We start from the raw sequence: 21,057 nt of genomic DNA, 5'->3' as shown, positions 1-21,057 counted from the left end.
TGTGCACACACGGACACCCAGTGTACTTTTTCATTATTGACGGCTAAACCACAGAGGTGACACCAGGGAAGGATGGTCCATCTTCTTTTAATGGCAGGTATTTATAAGCAAAGTATTTCCAATCTATAGTTGAAGAATGTTCAAGGACATTGGTGAGAGAGGATATGAGGCCATGACAGAGACCAAACAATTGTTTTTTTTTTTTTTTTACCACATTATGAATGTGGTAGAGACAAAAAAGTGACAAAATGAAGAGATCAATAAGGCACGACATGGAAAAAGAAGCGATCCTCCACTCTATTATTAGCACAGCTACTACATTTCATTTCAGAGTAACATCAGATTGTTTGATGTATCTGTCGTCTCAGAATTAACCGAATGTTCATGCGGTTGACTCATCAGTTTGACTAATGACACACTTGGCTGGTCACCCTAACGTTTATTTGTCTTTTTTTTTCTTCTGAGCAAATTGTGGTGTTCTACATTGTTGTTTGTGGTGGTAATTATGAATCCCATCTGCAGCATCGTTACAGACAAACAAAATCGGAGGAAGAGGTGATAGAGAGAGGAAGGGAGAGTGAGTAATGTGATGTGCACGCAAAGACTACCCTCATTTTTAGATAAATAAAACATACAATACACACAATACTGTTGGTACATTTGATCACGATTGTAAATGTAGACACTCAATAATAACAATATCCACTGATAGGACCACTTTTCATCTATTGTAACCGTTTTCACAAGTGCTTAAATAGTAGGTATTTCCATTGAGAGCATAATTATAACTAAAACATGCCTCAGATATCCATAATAGTGGCATTGCAACATCTTACTGTATGCACTGTGGCCACTGGAACCACACGTACCACAGCCATGACCACATTATAATCAAATGAGCAGTATCATAAAGCCCAAAGCATTTTTCACTGTACAAAAACAACATCACTATATTTTCCAGTTTACGACATCTAAACAACTACAGAACTCAAAGTAGAGACCAAGAAAATAAGTTATCATATTACCAAAAAGGATTAGAAGGCCATTACCTTTAACATAGCTGTTTTCTCTCATAACAGATACAGTAAGACTTTGTCACGTTGAGCCATTGAATGAGAGGTGGAGCAGAGGTTTCGTGTAGCAGTCTCTGTGTGCGCTTGGATTGGCAGCTGGGTTGGGCTGGGTCGGTCCACAGGATTTGACATATTATATTCTGTCTCTTCAGATCAGAGGCAACGTCACTGAATCGGTCATCCATCTCCTCCCAGGTCCTCTGCTCTGTACTGACACTAACATTCATAGTATTCACCCAGGGTCTGCACCAGATAATCAGTTTACCCCACACAAAAAGGCAAAATGTTGCTTCTTAAAACAAGTGGAAACATCACCAACTACTAAGTGATAAATGTATCTACAAAAGCTAGGCAACCTGCCACTGCTGTTACTACTCTTGTTGAAAGCAAAGTGAAAGCCTTTTACATGGTGCAAACACTGAGTGAGTCTGACCTTTAGAGAGTGTGTGTGTGTATGAGTGTGTGTGCGTCTGTGTGTATGTGCAGTCACTTTCTGTTCTCCTCAGGTGTCCAAGGTGTGTCTTGGCGCTCGGTGGGAATTCTCCTCTGCTCTCCCTTTCCCTCTCTTCTCGCCACCTGGAGGAGCATACTTCCTTTTGGTCTTTTTACGTTTTTTATCTGAGCACCACACTCTCTCGCAGTACTCTTCTACTCTCTGGGCATCCCCGTAGCCAATCAGCTGGAGAAACTCCTTGTACCACAGCCTGGAGTGGGGGCCCGGGACCGAGGATGGCACCAGAGCCCTGGGGCTCATGCTCGGGCCTGGTGGCAGGCTCATGGAGGAGTGGCACGGAGCTGCAGCTTTCTCTCCCTCCCCATCATTAGCCCGGTGGATCGCTGCCTCCACCCTCTCCCCTCTGAGCACGTGTAGAGAGACACGTAACAATGTGTGCACGTATCCGTGTTCCACAGTCTGGCACACATACACGCCCGCATCGGAGCTTCTGACTCGTAGAAACAGCAGCCCGTAGGAGGTCATGATAACACGCTCATCACCTCGAACCTACACGGAGGGCAAAAAAAGTGATTATTTTTTTCCAGCCATTGATGTAGCCATTATTTAAGTTGAGCCATTCAGATAGTTGCTGCACTGCTGCTGCATTTGTTCTTCTCCCCAGAAGATTTTTAATTAAAAAACTTAAAGAGCTAAAGGAAGTAAAGGAAATTAAGGGATGGTAGTACTTCAATAGTTCACTTAATACAGTGTCTCTGTGCTTAAGGTTCTGTGTGGTGTATAATCAGTCCAGATTTCTTTTTGCTGTAGTATACGCTGCATATTTAAATATAATGTTTACATCTTTATATCTGAGATAGAAACATTTTAACAGTTCTTGGTTAGTTCTGAGTCATTCAAATGCATTTTCCAAGGTTTTGAGATACAGCATATTGCACAGAGGCTTGAGTCACTACCCCAGTAAAAGTACAGTTGAGGAGACTGACATTTTCCTTGGGTCTATGCATCGAAAGATTTTATGTTTTCTTTTCAAGAAACAATTCCCAGTTACTCAGGATGGTCCACGAACTTTCACCCCAATCGCACTGAAGTAGCAGAAGAAATCACAATCTATCTGCATCACTAGACAGATCTCTAGGGGTGAGAGGAAAAATAGTGAGAGTGGAGTACGAGGACTAAGTGCCAAATATGATTTCAATCAACTGACCCTTAGAGTTTCACCACTTCACCTCCTGCCACTTTTGTTTTTCCAGCATGTTTTATCTTTTCACATCTGCGATTGTGGTGCAATATTACTTCAGCACGTTTACATTTGTATTTTTTTTTTCGTGTATAGGTCCATTAAACTCACCTCATGTTTCTCTCCTCCTTTCTGTAAGAACCAAAGGACCTTAGCTTGAAGTGATCTGGGGACACACGCCAGTAAAGTGCTGTTGCTCTCCACGCCATACACCAGCCTCTCCTCCGCTCTGTGCCATTGTTCATCTACACATGAACACACACGCACACGTCATAAAAGACAGTGAGGCGAGAGACATGGCAAGGAACTGCCATGACCTTTCATTATATATATATAGAGTGGGTCTACTGCCAAGCACACAGACCTCTCTCACCTCTAACTGCAATGGCACATGAGGAGTTCTTTTTTTTTTTTTTTCATATTCAGTCTGGTGCTTCTGAAGAACTGCATAATTTCCTTGCTTGCACACAACTATTTATCTGACAAAATTTTGCAATACCGGTAAATACACACAAGCATGGCCATACACACACATCACAGAGTCATTTTATACACTAACCATCAATTTGCAGCCCATTGCACAGCTGGACGGCGTTGCCATGGCGAACATCCTGCCGCCTGAATCGTCTGCTGAAATGGGAGCGAGGGAAGTAGAGAGAGAGTAATTTTGAACATGTGATCAAAGAGCAAGAGGTGGGTGAAAGGAAAGAGAGAAAGAAAGCAAAGAGAGAGGAAAAGAGGATGATCAAGTGCATACTGATAGGCGTTACATAACACCTGGCTGGCATGTCTCTCAGAGTCTGTGATACTGACTTGATAAACCTCTGCCTCAGAGCATTGTGACATTCAGGGCAAAATGCTATGATGGCACAGAAGTGCGCTGGTAAAGGTGTGAAGAGCTGATATCACACAAACAGAAAAAGATGTGTCCTGTCTTGGAGTGTGTGTGTGTGTGTGTGTGTGTGCGTGCTGTTGTACCTTTTGGTGTAGACTCCAGCAGGGTAGTATCTAGAGCAGGTGAGACCATCCCAGGCACAGTAGGGGTCTCTGGCCAGACAACAATCAGCACATTCTGAGCCATAGAGGTCACACTGATGCAGTCTGACCTGGGCCACGCCCACCTCTGACCCCACATACAGCTGTTGCTGTGGAGCCAACATGGACCATTAATAGCAAGACAAAGTTTGTTTGGAATCAAAGTTTATATATGTGTCTTGTTTTACTTTGCCACAAGCAGGCCACAGCACATACATTATGTCAATGCAAAGCAATGAAAAATGTTGCAATGTTAACATCTTGTGGCTAAACAACAGTATTGCATGAACAAACAATAGTATTGAATTCAGATGTCCTCTTACCCTTTTAGGAGATATTATGATCTCTCTTATTGGTGCTGGCACCTGCAAATAGGAAACATTTTACTGTTGTTCAAAAATGATGTTGCATCAGTTGAATCTGATATGCTAAAGGACAGATTAACAAAGAAACTGGCTTCCCGTCATGCTTCTATCCATCCCAAATCAGGTCTTAATTAAAATGTCACCAGCCGCTGCTTGAAGGCTAGTTTTCAAATGTGACTGATCTAAATATATTTAAATCATTCTGAAGATCTCCCAGCAGGCTGTCTGCACAATCATACTTGTGCTCCTTTCATGATGGAAAGCAATCACTGATTTCAAAAAAGGGTCTGTTCTGCCCCCCAAGAGAAAGATCTCTTATTGTGTAACTGCACCAATAATAAACTATGAAATGCATGCAGTGAAATGCAGAATTTGCTTGGTTACAAAATCTACTTGCTTTTACATGCTGTTCCTAAAAATAGAGTACCTTGAATACTTGCAGCTCTTCCAGCAGCACCTCCTCCATAGTGTCTGTGTCTTTGTTGTAGATGGTGATAACTTTCAGCACCACTGAGTCATCTAATGGAAGAAGACAGTAAAGTTACATAGGCAAAAGTTTTACTGATAATTGCATAAAACCCTTCTCTTTTTTTCCACAACTGGTGCAAAAATTCAGTTTGAAATGTGTCTCCAACAATATATTTCACAAATATATTTTTTTAATATATGACTTCATGCCATCAAAATGTCACGTCACGTGTGCTTGTCCACCCAAATGTCCAGAGCATCTCCTGTTTGTCTGATTTGCAAGTAGCAACATGCATACTTTGAGTCATGCATGGCACTCTGCATCAAGCAGAAGCATGCATGAATTCATTCTTCACAGTGTATGTACCAGTGCCGATGTACAGAACATGGTAGTGTCCATCCTGGGCTTGGACTCTGTCCACAGCGATCTGGGTCAGCTTTCTCGTGCCTGCTTCTGTCTGCAGCAGGACAGGTCTGCGGTGCTGGGGAAGGACTGGACGATACATTACGGGATGAGAACGCACAAACCGCAAAACCTCATCAGGAAATTCCTTCGAGCTGGAGAAGCCGCCTCCGTTCACCTTACTGGCACACTGTTAAAGAGATGATGATGTGACAGAGTAAAGGAAGGGGCAGGGACGGGGACAGAAGAGGGTCATTAACTGCGCTGGCACTCTATGTAGAAGAAAAGCTGACATGCTGTAGTCTGGCTCTGACTGTCCCTGTATGACCTGCTGAGGTAGCGACAACAGTGCTGACATTCACCAGAGCTGTCCTACATGCTCTAGACACTGTCACTCTCACTGCTCGTCTGTCATAGACCCATCTAACAGAGAGTGCAGTGAATGCATAATGTTGTGGTGCATCAGGAAGGGTAATCCTATGAACACACCTTTATTAGAGACTTAAAGACTTACAGATCCTGGTCGAGGGTAGGGGACTCTGTCCTCATACGGTGTCCAGTGATGCTCAGGTCGCTCTCGGTAGGCAAATGGACCATTAAAGGCTGCTCTGATATCCTCCATGCGATAGACACACACTGCATAGCCTTTAAACACCGCGCTGCAAAAGGAGGTCTTATTACTGATTTGAAGGAGGATAGAATTGTGGCTGCATGATGAAACACTGATTTCGTCCTCCACTCACCTCGTTGTGCTAAAGAGGCCAAAGATTTCTGGGTTTTTTCCGTCCTTGTTCTTGAGAACAAACACATCCTCTAAAACAACAGATGTGGAATTGAGCTGATGTTTGTTAGTTCAACCTGGTCAACATGGTAAACATTACACCTGCTGAACATCAGCATCATGTTGGTTCTGTCACTGTGAGCATGTTAGCATGGTGACATCAGCATTTAGCTCAAAGCACTGCTGTAAATCAGTTTTAAGATTACTCCTAACAGCTTGGGAAAGGTGGTGGCATGCAAGCAGTCCAGTCTCTTTTGTAGCCCTACCGAGATCATCAAAGTGTGTATCAATGCCATTTGGTCCAGCCACAGAGCAGATAAGACGAGTTTTCAGGAAGGAGCTCCACCTATTCACCAGCATCCTCTGGCCTCCTTGATCATTCTGAGAGATGGAGGGACACACAGAATGTGAGTGCAACACTTTGGCTGAATCATGCCCAGAAATGTTTCGACGGCATTTGTATTCTCACCGCACAGACTCGTCCAACACGAGTATATACAGCCTTGTTCAGTCCCTCAGCATCCGTCTCCCGCTCAGTGAAGAAGAAGTAAACTTTATCATCATCCCTGTCATCGTTGTCAGGAATAACTGCTGACCCCACGAATTTAGGCTCTGTAGGGAGAAGAATTTGTAATAAAAGGTACGCCTGCCAGAGCAAATGACTGATATGAGCTTGTAATTTTATGGTAGGAATCTGTTAAAAGTAATATTTGTCTAACATCTAATAACCAACTTATTCAATTTTATCATCAATCATGAAAACAGGTTTAGGAAGGAATATACATACAAAACATTTATACTACGGAACAACCCACGTGAATTGCATCTTCTTTTCTTTTCTGCCATGCTGTTTTGATATATTTTTGAAAACATACTCAGGATTTGTTACCTCATAGTCTATATCTGTTTGAACTCTGTTGAATTTAAAGGGAAATGTAGTCATTTTCCTGTAATATACACCAACCACTGAGCTGCTGCCTGTCATCTCTTTCAGTCCGCGTGTAGGTCTGGTTGTTAAGTCGACACAAAGCGCCGTCATTCTCCCAGTAGTCAGTGTACAGGCCGATGTACAGCTCTCCTCCTATGCACACACACACACACACACACACACACACACACACACACACACACACACACACACACAATGTGTATCGTTGAATGTCATTAAAAGTGCAGCCTTTCATTTGTTGTGATTGAAATGCTGACATGGAAAAGAACCACAAGATGGCACTATTGACTTGTTCGAGGTCATCAAAGTGAGCAAATGTCTTCAGTGTACTGCATGGCATGTATTCATCCACCTGAAATGAAAACATGCATTGTGGTCCCACAACTGTGCTTTTAGCTCAGCCGATGGTGAGGTGATGAGTGATAGAGGGAGCAGTGTCTTACTGGAGAGCGTTGATGTGCAGGGACTGTTGGGATCGTATGGACAGCGTCCTCTGCCACTCATTACACTGTCTTCTTCAAGAGCAAACTGCCTGTCCTAAGGGCAGCACACACACACACACACACACACACACACACACACACACACACACACACACAGATACAGTTATTTATACACAATATGCATGAATATAAATAGCACAGGCACACACTCAAAAGGTATTTCCTTGCAAAGGCTTTAGCGACATCCAGACAAACCCCAGTAGATGATGGAGAGACAGATTGAAGTGAATTAGAGAGAGGAGGGATCAGAAAGTGATGGATGAGAAGGAGGAGGAAGGACAGATGAGACAAGGAGTGATGGATGACCAAATGAAGGACTGTTGTCTGAATGTGTAGAACCAATTATTCTCTGCTCTTATATCACAAAGAGTTCACTACTTCTACTCCTCTGATCTTCTTACACACAGCACAGCGGGTAGCAGAAACACACACACACACACACACACACACACACACACACACACACACACACACACACACTGAACTCCCTCTAGAACCACAGCTCATATGCTGTGGGCCACCACAGTGTTTATGACTGTCACAGGCAGATCAGAGGGGGTGTCATATATTGATTTATGAGTAGCCAAGGAACCCTACTGTGCTGTGACTGCCACCCTGACTACAGAAGTCAAATTCTGGGTTAAACTCATCCATCACGGACTGTGGTCTATCAAAACCAAACGGAAAATAGGTGAAGTAGCTCTGATCAATATTACTCGGCAAGCAGTACTCTGAAATGTGGGCTGTTTTGTATGTCCGGGCTGGCAGCGCATTGACACATGATCTGTTAGTCAGTGCCTGGCTTGATAATTGACAATAATATTTTCTATCATAGTTTATTGTTATCTAAATATTATTCAGCTCCAGCTTAATGCTAATTGTAGACTAGATGTAATCTTATATACCAAGTATGAAATTTATGTCTCATAGAGAGATTAGGTTGCTTATACTGATCCAGCTTTGCCCAGTCTATGAGCATTCCAGTGGTATGAGAGATGGTTGAGCTTGGTTCCTGGACTGGTCGACCTAAAGGACCACTGTTGGAATGCAGGGTGGAAACCTTCTCCCCTCCTCACTTGCTGACTATGTAACACACACACACACACACACACACACACACACTCACACATAGGACTTTTCCATGTTTGACATCTGGGTTATAGGTGTCATACTGGAGACAAACATGCTCACTCAGATGTTTGCAGGCAATTTCACATGGACACCAGTATGCACGCAAAACACTCACCAATCTCACTCAGGCAGCTGACACACACACATTAGATCTGACCCCTGAGTGAGACAGGAAATCAGTCTTTTCTGACTTCAAACCTGTTGCTACAGAAAGCCGCACCTGGCCTGTCCTCCCTCTTTACCTGTACCGTGCATACTGGTGTCAGCTTTTTTTTTTTATACAAATGGGGAATGGGACTGACACAACAAACAGTTCTTGCTGCGAGGAAAACAAAAATGCCATCCTCTCGTACTCACAGTCTTTCCCATCTCCACCTCACATTGCACATTCATTGGTTGTTAGGAAGATGAACTCAACTACAGCAGCACATGCTAAACGTTTAGAGGCTCAGCTGTCCAAGCTATACTAACAATTCAAGCAGCTCCTGGCAAAAACATTATCAAAACAGTGCGAAGAAGGTTTTGGCTACAGCTAAAGAGTGTAGAGTAGAGGGGCACAATGGGAAATTTGGCTGACGGTATCATGAAGAAATCTGCAACATTTTCATCAGAATAATCGTCTGTTTTGCTGCCAGCCCTTTGCAGGGAAAATCTGATGCTCACTACAGGCAACGGCCGTTTTTAAAGCAGACAAAGACAGAGAAAGCATGATTAGAAATATCCACCAGGGATGAACAGTCAAATAATGTCAATGTGCTGTATTACTTTGAAAAGATCTCTGGCAGGAGGAACCCTTTGAATACCACTTGAATATTTAGTTGGTAAGCCAAACTCTAATTCTGTCTCTGGGACTCACCTGCGCGGTGTGTCCTACTCTGACCAGGGCACAGATGGGGTTAAAAGCTCCTGTTCCACAGACCAGCAAATGGGTCTGGTTATACTGTTGCAAGATCTTGATGTAGTTTGCACACTCTGGCTGTTGGAAGAGATACAGAGATGAAGTGGTGGGTAAGGTGGGGTTCGGAGGAGGGAGGGTGAGTGGGAGAGGGGTCACGAGGGCAGTTTGAGGCCAAGCAGAGAAAATGGTGCAATGGCAAATGCCAGGCTTTTACTGCAACATCAATAACATCAATACTTCAGGTCAAACAAAGGTTAATTGGCACAATGAGATATGTAAATCAATCCATACATACTGACAGCATGTCTCTCTATCATGGATTTATCTACCTACAGCATATAATAAATTAATGATGCTATAATGCACATTATCAACTGGGTATTTGAGCTTTCCCACTGAAAATCAACCTCAGCAATACTACCAATTGAGATGCTCTCAATGTTGCTATTTGAATATTATCATGTAGAGGGTGCCCCTTACCTTTTCCCTACCCTTCATCAAACACTCCTCTATCTGAGAGTCTGTACTGGCCCACTGGATCTGAAAGAAAAGCACTCATTTAAAATAGTGTTGTTCCACCTTAAATAAAAAAGAAAAAAAATTCTGTAATATTTTGTACATGCATAGAAAATTTGACCTAACAACCATTATCTCTACCGCGTAATAATCTCACAGGGTTATTCTGCCACCTTCTCAGTTTCTCATTAAAAGACTCATATTAAAAAAAAGTACCGTTTCATATGAAGACATGCACATGCACTTGTTGCCCTGTGGGTGTGTGAATTCAATGTTTCACTTCCTAACAGGCAGGGACAGATGACAACAGGCTTACCTCTCTCTGGTGAGTGTTAACCCGGTCCAGGCTAAGGGAGAACAGAGTATTCTTGGCCCCAACATAAAGTCTTTCACGGCCCTCATCCAGCATCATGGTCTGGGGCTGAAGAGATGCTCCATGTCCATGGAACACCCAGGTCCTGTTCAGCTGCCAAAGCTCTACAGACAACAACACAAACAGAGAGAGAAAAGACGAAATGATTATAGCAACACAATGTAAGTCTGCAATTTAGGTAAGGATAGCTCGCTGCTTAGACATAGACAGTTTCATTTCAAACACAGATTCTCATCTTGCTTCTTGCCTGTACTAACCAGCAAGATCAAATTGGACCAAACCCCTTCCTCAAGGGATTTGTAACTTCTCCAGTAACCTGCGTCTGAGTCCCAACTGCTCCCATGGCCAAGGGCACATTGCAACATGTGTTTCTGATTCATTCTTCCCCCAAGAGAGCAGAGAGCAACAGCAGGGTTATCTTTCCATCTCATCTCCTCCTCTCATGTGGCACCTATGCCTCCTCTCTCTCAATTCAGCTACGCCTCGTTGCCTTGGTCGAATATAACTATAACACATCTTGTTTTTATCATCAGTAAAAATGCAGACGGCATAAAAGTATACAGGGAGCTCAAACTCGACCTCCCGTGGACCAGCACGTTGCAATAAATTGCTTTAAGGACTACTGCAGCTAACCCTTGACACTTTGCAGAAGCTTCGATGAAAGAAGCGGGATATGAATCCTGGGAAAGATGTTATGATTAATGGGAGGGACATTTGATGTGCACAGTATCCTGTGGTCTCTTTCCAGGCGGAAGCAAGTTTTATCAGACAGGAAACGGAACCGGTCTCTTTATCGGCCATTCGTTTGAGATCAGCAGCCACTCCCTGTCAGCCTTGCTGTAGGTGATTTGAAATCCTTCTCTCCAAAGGAAGCAGCCGACCAAATGTCATTACATATAAACACACACTCATCAGAATAACCACACAACATGCGTACACACATGCAACACAGCCAGATGCGTCTACCCGATTGAACCTGACAGGCTGCTCCTCCGTACCTGCTCTCGCTGAGCTTCTGGAGCAGTTGAGGGTGAAGGATTTAAACTAAGTGAAGCCTCAGAGGTGTGCCTTTCCTCTGGGTTGCACTGGCCTGAAAACCTTTCATTAACACATGACCGGGTTAGACCGGGTGTCCTTGTAAAAGAAGAAAGGGGGATCTGGTGTGCATTAGCAGAGCTTTTGAACCCTGTGACAGATTCAAGCCGACAAGGCAGGGTTTGTGATCAAATTTATAGCACCAGCATTGCACAGACTGTCAGACTGTCTCTCTATTTGTTCTACTTCCATGCACACTCTACTCGTCAGAAAACTGCCTTTAAATGAGGAGGAAAAGCCATCAGCTCTAGACGCATGGCTGCAAAACCAACCAGCTACCTCAAATAATGCTAAGATGTCTCCACATGCCGGGGTTGCAGGGGGTAACTGTATGATTTGTTTTCCTAGCATCTGTGTATTTTTAGTGATACTTGATCTCCAAGGTAGGAGGAGAGAGTGTTTATCCCATTTTTGTAGATTGCTCTTAGCAACAGCATAGATTCTGTGGAAGGTTTTATTTGTTTAACGTAGGATTAGGCATCCACAGAGGAGTGGGTGACTGTGTATATTTTGTTGCTATTAAGATTTCTTTGTTGGAGACAAGCGACTGTTTGTTTTAGTAGCATTAGATCTCGGGTGGCTAGGTGGCAGAGAGCGAGGGGATGTGGCAGTGGTGTTCTGCCAGGGCTCAGACATGCTTCCTGTAATTATCTAATCCACACTCACTTGGAGCTCTTTCTCTCTCTCTCTCTATCTCTCTCTCTCTCTCTCTCTCTCTCTCTCACACACACACACACACACACACACACACACGTCTCCCCTCTCGGTCTCTTCACAGTTCCCTCTGAAGTTAAGCTGAACTTGGATCACAGTCCTGCTTTTAAACAAGTGTCAGGCCCCGCTCTCACACAATCAGCTCCTTCTTTATGTGAAGTCAAATCTGCTACCACTTATTCAGATGACAGACGTGGACTGCTATTTAAAGTGATGGAGTAAACAGCGGATAAGCCAAACCCTTTTTTCCATCCACTTTTCACTTGTCTTTGTTAATAATGATGAGCGGCAGCTGATGTGCTGTACATGGACACACATCCGCAAACAGAGATGCACAAGTTCTCCCTCTCACACATACACACACGCACACACACACACACAAACACACGCAAACACAACTACAGATACATTTCATTCTACAATTTTGTTTACATATTTGATATTTTGCATATATAGTGTTCAGCTCTGAACTTGAATGTTTCCATGACAAGCCCAAGCAATTAAACAAACAGTAACCAACTTGAAACCTGAAATTGAAAGAAAGACCGAAAGAAAGAAAGACCGAAAGAAAGAAAGAAAGAAAGAAAGAAAGTACATTTATTTCCCACCAATATACAAATGTGAGAGTAAACTATAATCACATTCGTAATAAAAGAAGGTGTTGAATAATCAGCTTAATTATATTTGATTACAGTTACTGTAAAACACAATTGGTGAATGTGATTACACTGACACACTGAAAGATGCTTCAGAGTGCACAATGCTATTTAAAAGGTTTCTCCTCTGTCATTATGTGCACCAGTCACAGACAGTTGCAGCCTTACTCAGACTGAAGAAGGGAAAGGGGGGATTTCCGCATTTCCTCCATCTCCTCTTTCCTCTCCAAGTTTTTTATCGCCATCTGCAGCCAGCGAGGGCTCCTTAGCCGTCAGCTAAGGAGCCGAAAGGAGGTTTCTCCATCAGCAACTGGACCAGGGAGACACATGGCCCTACTGTGATCCCACATCAAACGGAGGACACAGAGAAAAAGTACTCCCTCAAGACAGACACTTTCGTCGGCTGTCTGAGGAGTGCTGAGAGATTCCTGAGAAGATTTGGTGAAGTGAAATCAAAATAAACGTTGTGATCTCCTCTTTATCCGTGTATGGAAACATTGTTTTGCTGCACAAGAACAATGTGTGTGTATGTGTGTGTGTGTTTGTTTGTGTGTGTGCAGTAGTAATTGACTTTTGATTATAAGTCTCTTAACAGTGGGGTTTAGTCAAAGAAAGCAAGATAAATGCACATGGGACTTCATAAAAAAAACATTCCCCAGCAAACTTAGAAACACAAATTAAATTTGATATCATAATTTGATCTATTGCCAATACGCAGCACACATTTCATGTCTGAAATTAAACTTGTGGCTGGCAATCTCAAATTTCCAGAGAAATAAGTCTACGGTGGGTTACTTATTGAGTAATGGCACTTGTGCTGGAACAGAAACAAAGAGAATTATTAGAGTGGGCTGGAGTTGAAGGGGGCAAGAATAAGAGGGGAGTCTGTTCTCCTCATGCCGTCGGGGCCTGAGTGAGACTGTGGAGCCCATGGGGGTGGGGTCAGGAGCTGGAGAACTGGGGTGTTATGCCATTATCGGTATACAGCCTTGTGTTCCCGTATTCTCTTGTGAGTGGGGAGGGGAATGATGTCACAGAGCAAAATGAAAGCCACATGGAGTGTCCGAGCAGGATGTGAGTTCGAGAAGAGAGCAACTTATGTTTCTCTGTAATGAAGACCGAGAATGAGTCTGTATCCTGACTGACGTGAGAAATCAGGACAATACCTTGAGAACTGATGGCTCTTAATTTCAAAATGCACAAATAGTATGTGTCAACTTTTAATATGCTTTCCAAATAAAGGAATGTTCCACATTTGACAGATATTTGATCAAAGTCTAACCCCATCTGGTCCAAACTATAATGCCTCAACCATGCATATACATGACCTCAGAGCCCAGATGAATTACTTATTGATGTGGCTTACTGTGTGCCTATGCATAGCTACTGTATATGTCAAAAGTGTAGACCTGTTTTCATATGAACTGTAGTTTGCGTGGAAGAAGAAAGAGGTTTGCTCACTGAACTAACTTAAAATTGCATACAGGTTTCTTTGTTACATTTGTTCATGCATTAGCTCTTCTGTTTATTTCACTTTGAATGTTATTCTAAGTTTAACCAACAACTTCTGCAGCCTTCTGAATGAACGGTTCTGCTCTTTGTTTCCTCTCTGGATGGCAAAATAGAGGAAAACAAGCTTTGGTTTGCTCTAAACTCCCAGCCCACAATGAACAATATCTACTTGCCATTTTCTGTGTCAAGTGCTCACCTCACTTGTCATCCTTCATCCTCTTTTTTTCCCCTCTGTTATATCATTGCAACATACTCTCCGAAGGCTCAGACAATTGTTCCTTCTTTCCTTTTCCCATTTCACAAACTTAACTCATCTCCTCTCCCTAGTCCCTTCACTGGGGAAAGGTCAGAAAGGATATTAGAGTTTCACCAGCTGCCTTCCCCTCTGGACATCTCATTAATGAACAGGAGAGCACACACATAACACAATGGGAGAGAAAAGGAGGCTGAGACGTACACAGGCAAAATGAGAAAGCGAGAGAGCGGCAGAGAGAGAGGTGAGGGTGGGGGGACGGGGGTTGAAAAAATATCATTTTCCTTCGCTGACCTAAAAGGTGTGATTTATCTAATCATCACCATACCCTCCATTTTCCAGTGGTTTGATATAAGGTCTGTGACTGCCCTATGGCCACGATCCAATGTGCTAAATGTTAATTATAAGTTTCCTGCACATGTAGGCGGAAGAAATTTGATGGAACTCCTCGCTTTGCACATTAGTTTTATATAGAAAAAAAAAAAAAATCCCCCCTTCATTTCATTTCAGGCAGACACAACTTAAGGCCATACTGGTATTCCCCATCTCACCCTCAGAAAGAAAGTCACCTACAGCCACGTCATTTCACGGTTGTAAAATATATGGAGAGAGCTTTTTCTTGTCTGGAGAGGAAGGTTTGAAATTATAGCTCAAAAGGGGGTTTCATACGTCAGTAATTGCTACCTGTCTAATCCCTGTGTTCACACATGCATGTACCTCTGCTCCTTTCTGCTTAAATCTCACAGTTTTACAGTGAGTGCTGGGGAAAGCAAAGTCTAAAGGAGTCGCACTGACCAGTGTATTCACCCGCATTCTTAGAATATAGGAGATATAAGGATAGAAGAGTATACAGTATGTCTCGCACACTCGTATATGCACGTAGTATATGAGTAAATTCAGCTGTCAAGTGCTTTAACCATCCTCTGTTTAAATATTCTATGAGGGAAATGTTGCGTTGAAATAGAGGAAGCGCATGTGTTTATTTACACAAGTGAACATATACAGTATGATGTTAACCCTGTCAGAACAGCTTTGTATCACAATAAGTTAATTCACCATCACAAACCTGCGGAAGGAAAATATTTACAAACTAAACGGTTATGACCTTTATGTAAACACGGCTTTGGCAGACATGCTGAAATGGTCAAGTTTTACTCTGTGCGTCCGCTATAGCTGCCCTCATGAACACTTTCGCTAAACTCAGACATGTTTTAGGAGAGACAAGCCTGTCTGCAATAATAACCTGCCAACTCGTGTTATTTCTCAGGAATCTGGGAAACTTTTTTGGGATTTTTTTTTTTCCTTCAAACAGGAGTGAGAGCACACAGACTCTTTGTCTCACACATAAAAACATTTGTTCTAATGTTTCTCTGTTTTCTTTATCACATAATGGTTCCTGTGAGCGCATACTGCCAGAGCAACTCTGGACAGATATCTATCATGTGGGTTCGGTGAAATTTAAAGTTTTACTAAACCAGGAATGCATTATCCTGATTTGCTCATAAATCACAGCTGAGCTGAAACTAATCAATGTGACTAAATGCAATGTGCAAACTATTATTAGCGGTCATATTGAAGTGTGCAGAAGTGAAGAGTTTTTGGAAGTGACTTTGATCTGATTAGATCATCACTAATATGAAAAGTGTTGTATCACACTCTCTGCAGCTCAAGCCAAGCATGATGACAGTGCTGGAGAGGCAGCAACATAAGCCCAGCCATCTACCTGCAGCGTGCCGGGACTCTGACACATGCTAGCTGCGCAACAGCTTCATTAGCAGCCGAATTGATGATTGTCCTGAAAGAAGAGCTCATTTCACTCCACAGGCCACCACAGGCCTGGAGATCTGAAACTGCTGCCAAGATCCTTGGATGATGCAGAACCAAATCACATGGATCTGAGTCAAAAAACACAAAAATTAGAACAAAACTAACAACATGTTTTAATTTCTGTTGTATGGCGAGCGCATCTCCCTGCAGGGCATTTCTATGTACAATAATCCAGGATTTAGGGACTTTAATTGGCCAAAAGTCCAAGGCATTTAGCTGTATTACCATCTTTAGCCTGCATTTAAGGTCTTTGGAAGCTATTTGCCTCAATTCTCTCCAAAGCGAGTCTGCCATCGTAACTCAATACTCTGTGTGATTTAGGCAACAACCTTTTGGAACTGGAGTTAATTGGGGGTGTAAGCAAATGAAAGACTGACTGGGATGAAAGTGAAACAAATGTGGAAATCTGGAAAAATCTTCACTGGTCCATGAAGTCTAGACAAGAAGATGAGGAGTAGATGAAAGAGAGAGCACTAACCATTCCACACCAAGTGTGAGGTGTGGCCAACATCAAAGCGAGCAGAGATTCATACTACATGGCAGTAAGGTCGTCCTTGAAGCACATGACAACGTGCTCAGAGGAATTCATTCCCAGAAACCAGGAGAAAGTTGATCTGACAATTTATTGAGATTTGTATTGATCCAGCACAGATGCTGCCCATCTGACCAGATGCAGGTTAAAAATATTTCTGTACTGATATAACTAACATTTCTTTCCCTTAATCAATTTTTCTCTCAAACAGGAAAATCTAGTTTTTCCACTCTGTCTTGATACTAGATGTTATGATAATATTTTCTTAGTCCTAAGGGTGAATAGTTAAAACTGCATCACTCTCAATCTCCCTGAACCTCATCCAAGTCATTGGTGTGCGAAGAATTCACGCTATTCTGCTTGTGCACATACGTGTGTGTGTGAGTTTATGTGAACTCAAGGGTGTGTGCAAAATTCACTGGCAGAGCCCATGAGGCATATATTAAGGCTTAGATGTTTTTCATTCCATAATGATAGGATCCAAGCCTTCTCACAGCACTCTGTGCTAGCCAGAACATGTATCAGATATGAGAGAGAGAGACAGAGAGAGAGAGAGAGAGAGAGAGAGAGAGAGAGAGAGAGAGAGAGAGAGAGAGAGAGAGAGAAACAGAGGGGGTGGATGGGGGGATGTCAATCACTGTAGTAGCTTTCCCCTCAGGTGGTTAATGAATTGGCTGATATGTGAAAGTCATGATCATAAAAAAAATGATGTGCCATTTATGACTAAGCACATCAGAACTGATCTGCTCAGGTTTGTTGACGTATGAACTACAGCCAAAGTAGAAAAAAGTCAATTTTTCTTGTTTTACTCTTTCAAATCAGGGCTTAGCGATATGACCAAATTCTCATATCCTGATACTGATCATTTCATATCCTGATAACGATACGTATCATGACATAGCACAATTTCTGCAAATTCAATGAATAAATAGTTTATATAAAATATTTCTTGTTACATTTTTAATTATATACCTGACATATGAATAGAAACTTAGCCATATTTGATTCTCACTTTTCTTTAGAGCCCTTTTTTTTTTTTTTTTTTTGCAAATTTTCCTTTTAGCATCTAATAAAAGATAGATATTTAATGTGTAAAATATGAAAAGCTAAATAGAAAACACTTTTCCACTATAATTGCAAACAAAACAAATCTCGGTGTAAAATGTAAGTACGGACTGAAATGATTCGTGCGATTTGTGACACAACAAAATAAATGATTAACGTGAAATTCTCCACCTTTTTCTGTCATCACATGATGTATATTGTCATATTGCACAGCCCTATTTCAAATTCACTCAGATTCTACTTCCATTGCCATTACTTTTCATTGGAAAACAACAAACCCCCCTCATGGATGTAACTGAGGAGCCAGACTTGTTACCTCTCATAACAGACTCACAGCAGTGTATTTATGAGTTATTGACCAACCAAATTCCACACTTATATTCAACCATGACTAACGGGCTTATGTGGATTCATCACCTTCTGTTGCTATTGAGATCAAAGAAACTGTGAGAAAAAGGCAGTGTTTACACAATAGTTTTATCTAGATAAGATAAAAAAGATTAAAAACCCCCATTATTGTAGGAGATACACAACAATCAGTCCGCATTCCAGTGCATGCCCATCCACATCACACGCTCCCTCACACACATAAAGGGACACACACAAACACTTTTCCCTCTCTCAGACATATAAACATGGCCCAAAAAAAAAAAAAAAAAAAGTCCTCCATCTCTCTGCCGCTATGGCATGAGAGAAAGACACATTGTGGATTCTCAGCCACCATGGCCAAGGGATCAAAACAAACTACAAGGAGGCTCCTTGAACATCAACAGTGAGAGAAAAAAAGTCTGTCAGAGCAGAAGTCAGTCGTCTCAGATCCAATGTGCATGCTGACTTTTTCTCTCAGGCTTTAACATAAATCTTCACTGACCTCCTGATTACATGTTACTGATTACCTGCGGCTTCCTTTGCTCACTCACAGAAGATGCTGCTGCTCTGACTTTGCTTTGATGACACTACTTTTTTGCGCACATACAGTATGTTCTTGTATTTTACACATTTGAAAGTGACAGATATAACTTCTTAAATCAGTATAGATGGGTATAAGTAACATTTAAGTAATAGCAGTGGTGCTGTAAATTGAGAGTAGAGGTCTATTAAAGTGTGAAAATTTCTGTCCTGTGACACTTGTCTTATTCTCAATCTGCAATGAAGGCACTGAGCAGAGAATGTTAGTTTCTGTTGAGGCTGCATTAACTATTCTGGACAGTTTCACACATTATACAGCATCACCTGAACACGTTGTCTTTGCCTTTTATATTGGTGCATCACAGCAGAGCATTTTAATGTGTGCAGCATCACCATTTGTTGCCAAAGTAGGTAAATTAAAGAAACACACACTTACCTTTGTGCGAGAGCCGTATCCTCGGGTAGATGCTGTGGGCTGCTTGAGCCGTGACCAGCAGAACAAGATACAGCAGCATCAGTGTCAGATACACAGTCCTCATGCACTCTGCCATCCTCATTGAGACGCACACTCCACGCTCATCTACACCGTAATCCTGGAAGCCCACTCAATATGGACAGCAAAGTCCATGAAAAGAAAGACAGTTCTTTGCCGTGCAAGTTCCCGCAAGCAATATTCAACAAGAGATCTCTGACATAACCATCCAGCAAAGGTCTACTTGGTCCTTTTTCTGATGATCACCACAATGTGGATCAACTGGGTGTATCTCTGCAGCTTCTATACAGTCTCTGCTTTCCCCTATAGCAGTCTGCTGAAAGCTGCATCCACCCACTACCTCGGTGGACAGGATAGTGCTCTGGCTACTATGCTTGTTTGGTCTTAGTAACCAGGGAGAAGAGAAGTCCAGTTGCTACATTCATGCCGCAGTGCCCACTGCTCTCTGTCCATATGTCAGTCCGTCTGTTTGTTTGTCTGTCTGTTTGCCCAGCTCAGATTTCTGATCTGATGACAGACAAAAATAAAAAATGAAACAAATCTAAGAATCCCACAAAGGTGAAGGAGCTGCTGCTTTGTAAAACCTCAATGCATTTGTCTGTCCCAGCAGGCAAGCAGGCAGGCAGGCAGGCAAGGCTGGAGCTGTTGTACTGTATCCTCAGGCTGCGTACCTCCTCTTGGGTCCACTGGAGCCAGTCATTTTCTGGACAGGAGCCCAGGAAAAGGCAGAGTGGGAGAGGGGAGGAGTGGGGAGCCTCGTGCCTGGCGTGCCGTCTCTCTGCACTGGGGAAGAAAGTGAAGCTCTAGCTCCTAACTCTGCTCACGCTCGAGCAGTCAGGGAGGATCCAAACCTCAGCTCAAACCTCAGTGACTCAGTTAAGATGGCTCCTACCACAGCCACTGATCTGGGTAGAGGCCACCTGCCATGGTGTGGTGTGTCTGAGGAAAAGCCTGTGTGTGTGGTTGTTAACGTGGGGAGTGTATATCAGCCTGAAGGGCTGAAAATTGCCACCTCCTTCCTCTAGATCGTCTCGAGATCTCCCTCTCCCTCCCAGGCAGTTGGATTAAGTGCGCTGTGTCTCCCAGGCAGGCTCTGTAAAACTCTCCCTGGCTCCTCTGAGAAACGCTGCCTCTCATGTCACTCTACAGACCACCCCTTGCTTCTCCTCTCCCCTTCCCCTCCTCCTTCACCACCTCCCACCTCCGCTGCATTAACATGGACCTGGGCCAAGGTTTTCAGCCTCTTAACTCTGGCACTTCTTTCATTTTCAATTATTGCCCTCTTTGTGTTTGTTTCCGTGTGGATAGTCATTATCACTGTTACCATGGATTTTTATGTGCAAGGTTTCTTTCATGGCAATTTTCCTCTCCCGTCCCATTTAATCTGTCCTTCTGTTTGTCTATCTCCCAATCTCCCACACTCTTCAGTTCTGTAAAACCTAGTTATTAGTTTGCCCTTGTGTCCGGTGCGTCCTTCCTTAATGTATCATAATGTGCCTGTCTGTCTGCCTTTTCCACTTTTTTGTGTTTCTTTCTCTGCTGCTGTATTCTGTCAGAATGGCTCAGAATCTGTCTCTGTTTCCAGTACTGTTTGTCCATGTGTACCTGTGAGTCCTGGTGAGTTCAGGCATTCAGGTATTGTCAGTATTGTGTAAAATATTAATGCTGAACTCATTGACATGCAGTCTTGTGGTGTGTCCTTGTAGTCTTTTGTTTTGTCTCAAGGTCCACAGCTTTCTGAATCTGAAACACGCTCTCAAGAAGAAAAAAAAGGTATGACTGGAGTCATAATTGAATTTGAACATATCCCCA

The 21,057-nt window shown here is 42.7% G+C and overlaps 1 protein-coding gene across 2 annotated transcripts; it reads right to left on the bottom strand.

Moving 5' to 3' along the window:
• Positions 1-71: 71 nt before the first annotated feature.
• Positions 72-20,074, bottom strand: sema3e (sema domain, immunoglobulin domain (Ig), short basic domain, secreted, (semaphorin) 3E). 2 transcript variants are annotated; one of them, XM_076732259.1, is made up of 17 exons: positions 19,189-20,074; positions 10,133-10,293; positions 9,781-9,840; positions 9,259-9,378; positions 7,212-7,305; positions 6,784-6,900; positions 6,289-6,431; positions 6,086-6,200; positions 5,782-5,851; positions 5,553-5,697; positions 5,003-5,228; positions 4,595-4,686; positions 4,126-4,167; positions 3,746-3,912; positions 3,327-3,394; positions 2,879-3,012; positions 72-2,076 (listed from the first exon to the last, which is right to left on the bottom strand). In XM_076732259.1, exons 1-17 carry the CDS (start codon positions 19,307-19,309, stop codon positions 1,576-1,578), a joined length of 2,376 nt encoding a protein of 791 aa, XP_076588374.1. In that variant the 5' UTR covers positions 19,310-20,074; the 3' UTR covers positions 72-1,575. The 2 variants fall into 2 exon arrangements, with proteins under 2 accessions (XP_076588374.1, XP_076588373.1); XM_076732258.1 differs by having other exon boundaries at positions 3,327-3,397; positions 19,189-20,073.
• Positions 20,075-21,057: the final 983 nt, after the last annotated feature.

Source organism: Chaetodon auriga, chromosome 6 (genome assembly GCF_051107435.1).
Source record: "Chaetodon auriga isolate fChaAug3 chromosome 6, fChaAug3.hap1, whole genome shotgun sequence".
Lineage (NCBI taxonomy): Eukaryota > Metazoa > Chordata > Actinopteri > Chaetodontiformes > Chaetodontidae > Chaetodon > Chaetodon auriga.
This window is presented reverse-complemented; position numbering and strand designations above follow the sequence as displayed.

Bases quoted from the DNA above. Each gene is read 5' to 3' on its own strand.
- sema3e (XM_076732258.1), bottom strand. From the start codon at position 19,309: ATGAGGATGGCAGAGTGCATGAGGACTGTGTATCTGACACTGATGCTG. The intron at 3,913-4,125 runs GTAAGAGGACAT...TTGGCTCCACAG, and splicing joins TCATAATATCTCCTAAAAGG to CAACAGCTGTATGTGGGGTC. The intron at 3,013-3,326 runs GTTAGTGTATAA...GTTCATGTGTAG, and splicing joins CAATGGGCTGCAAATTGATG to ATGAACAATGGCACAGAGCG.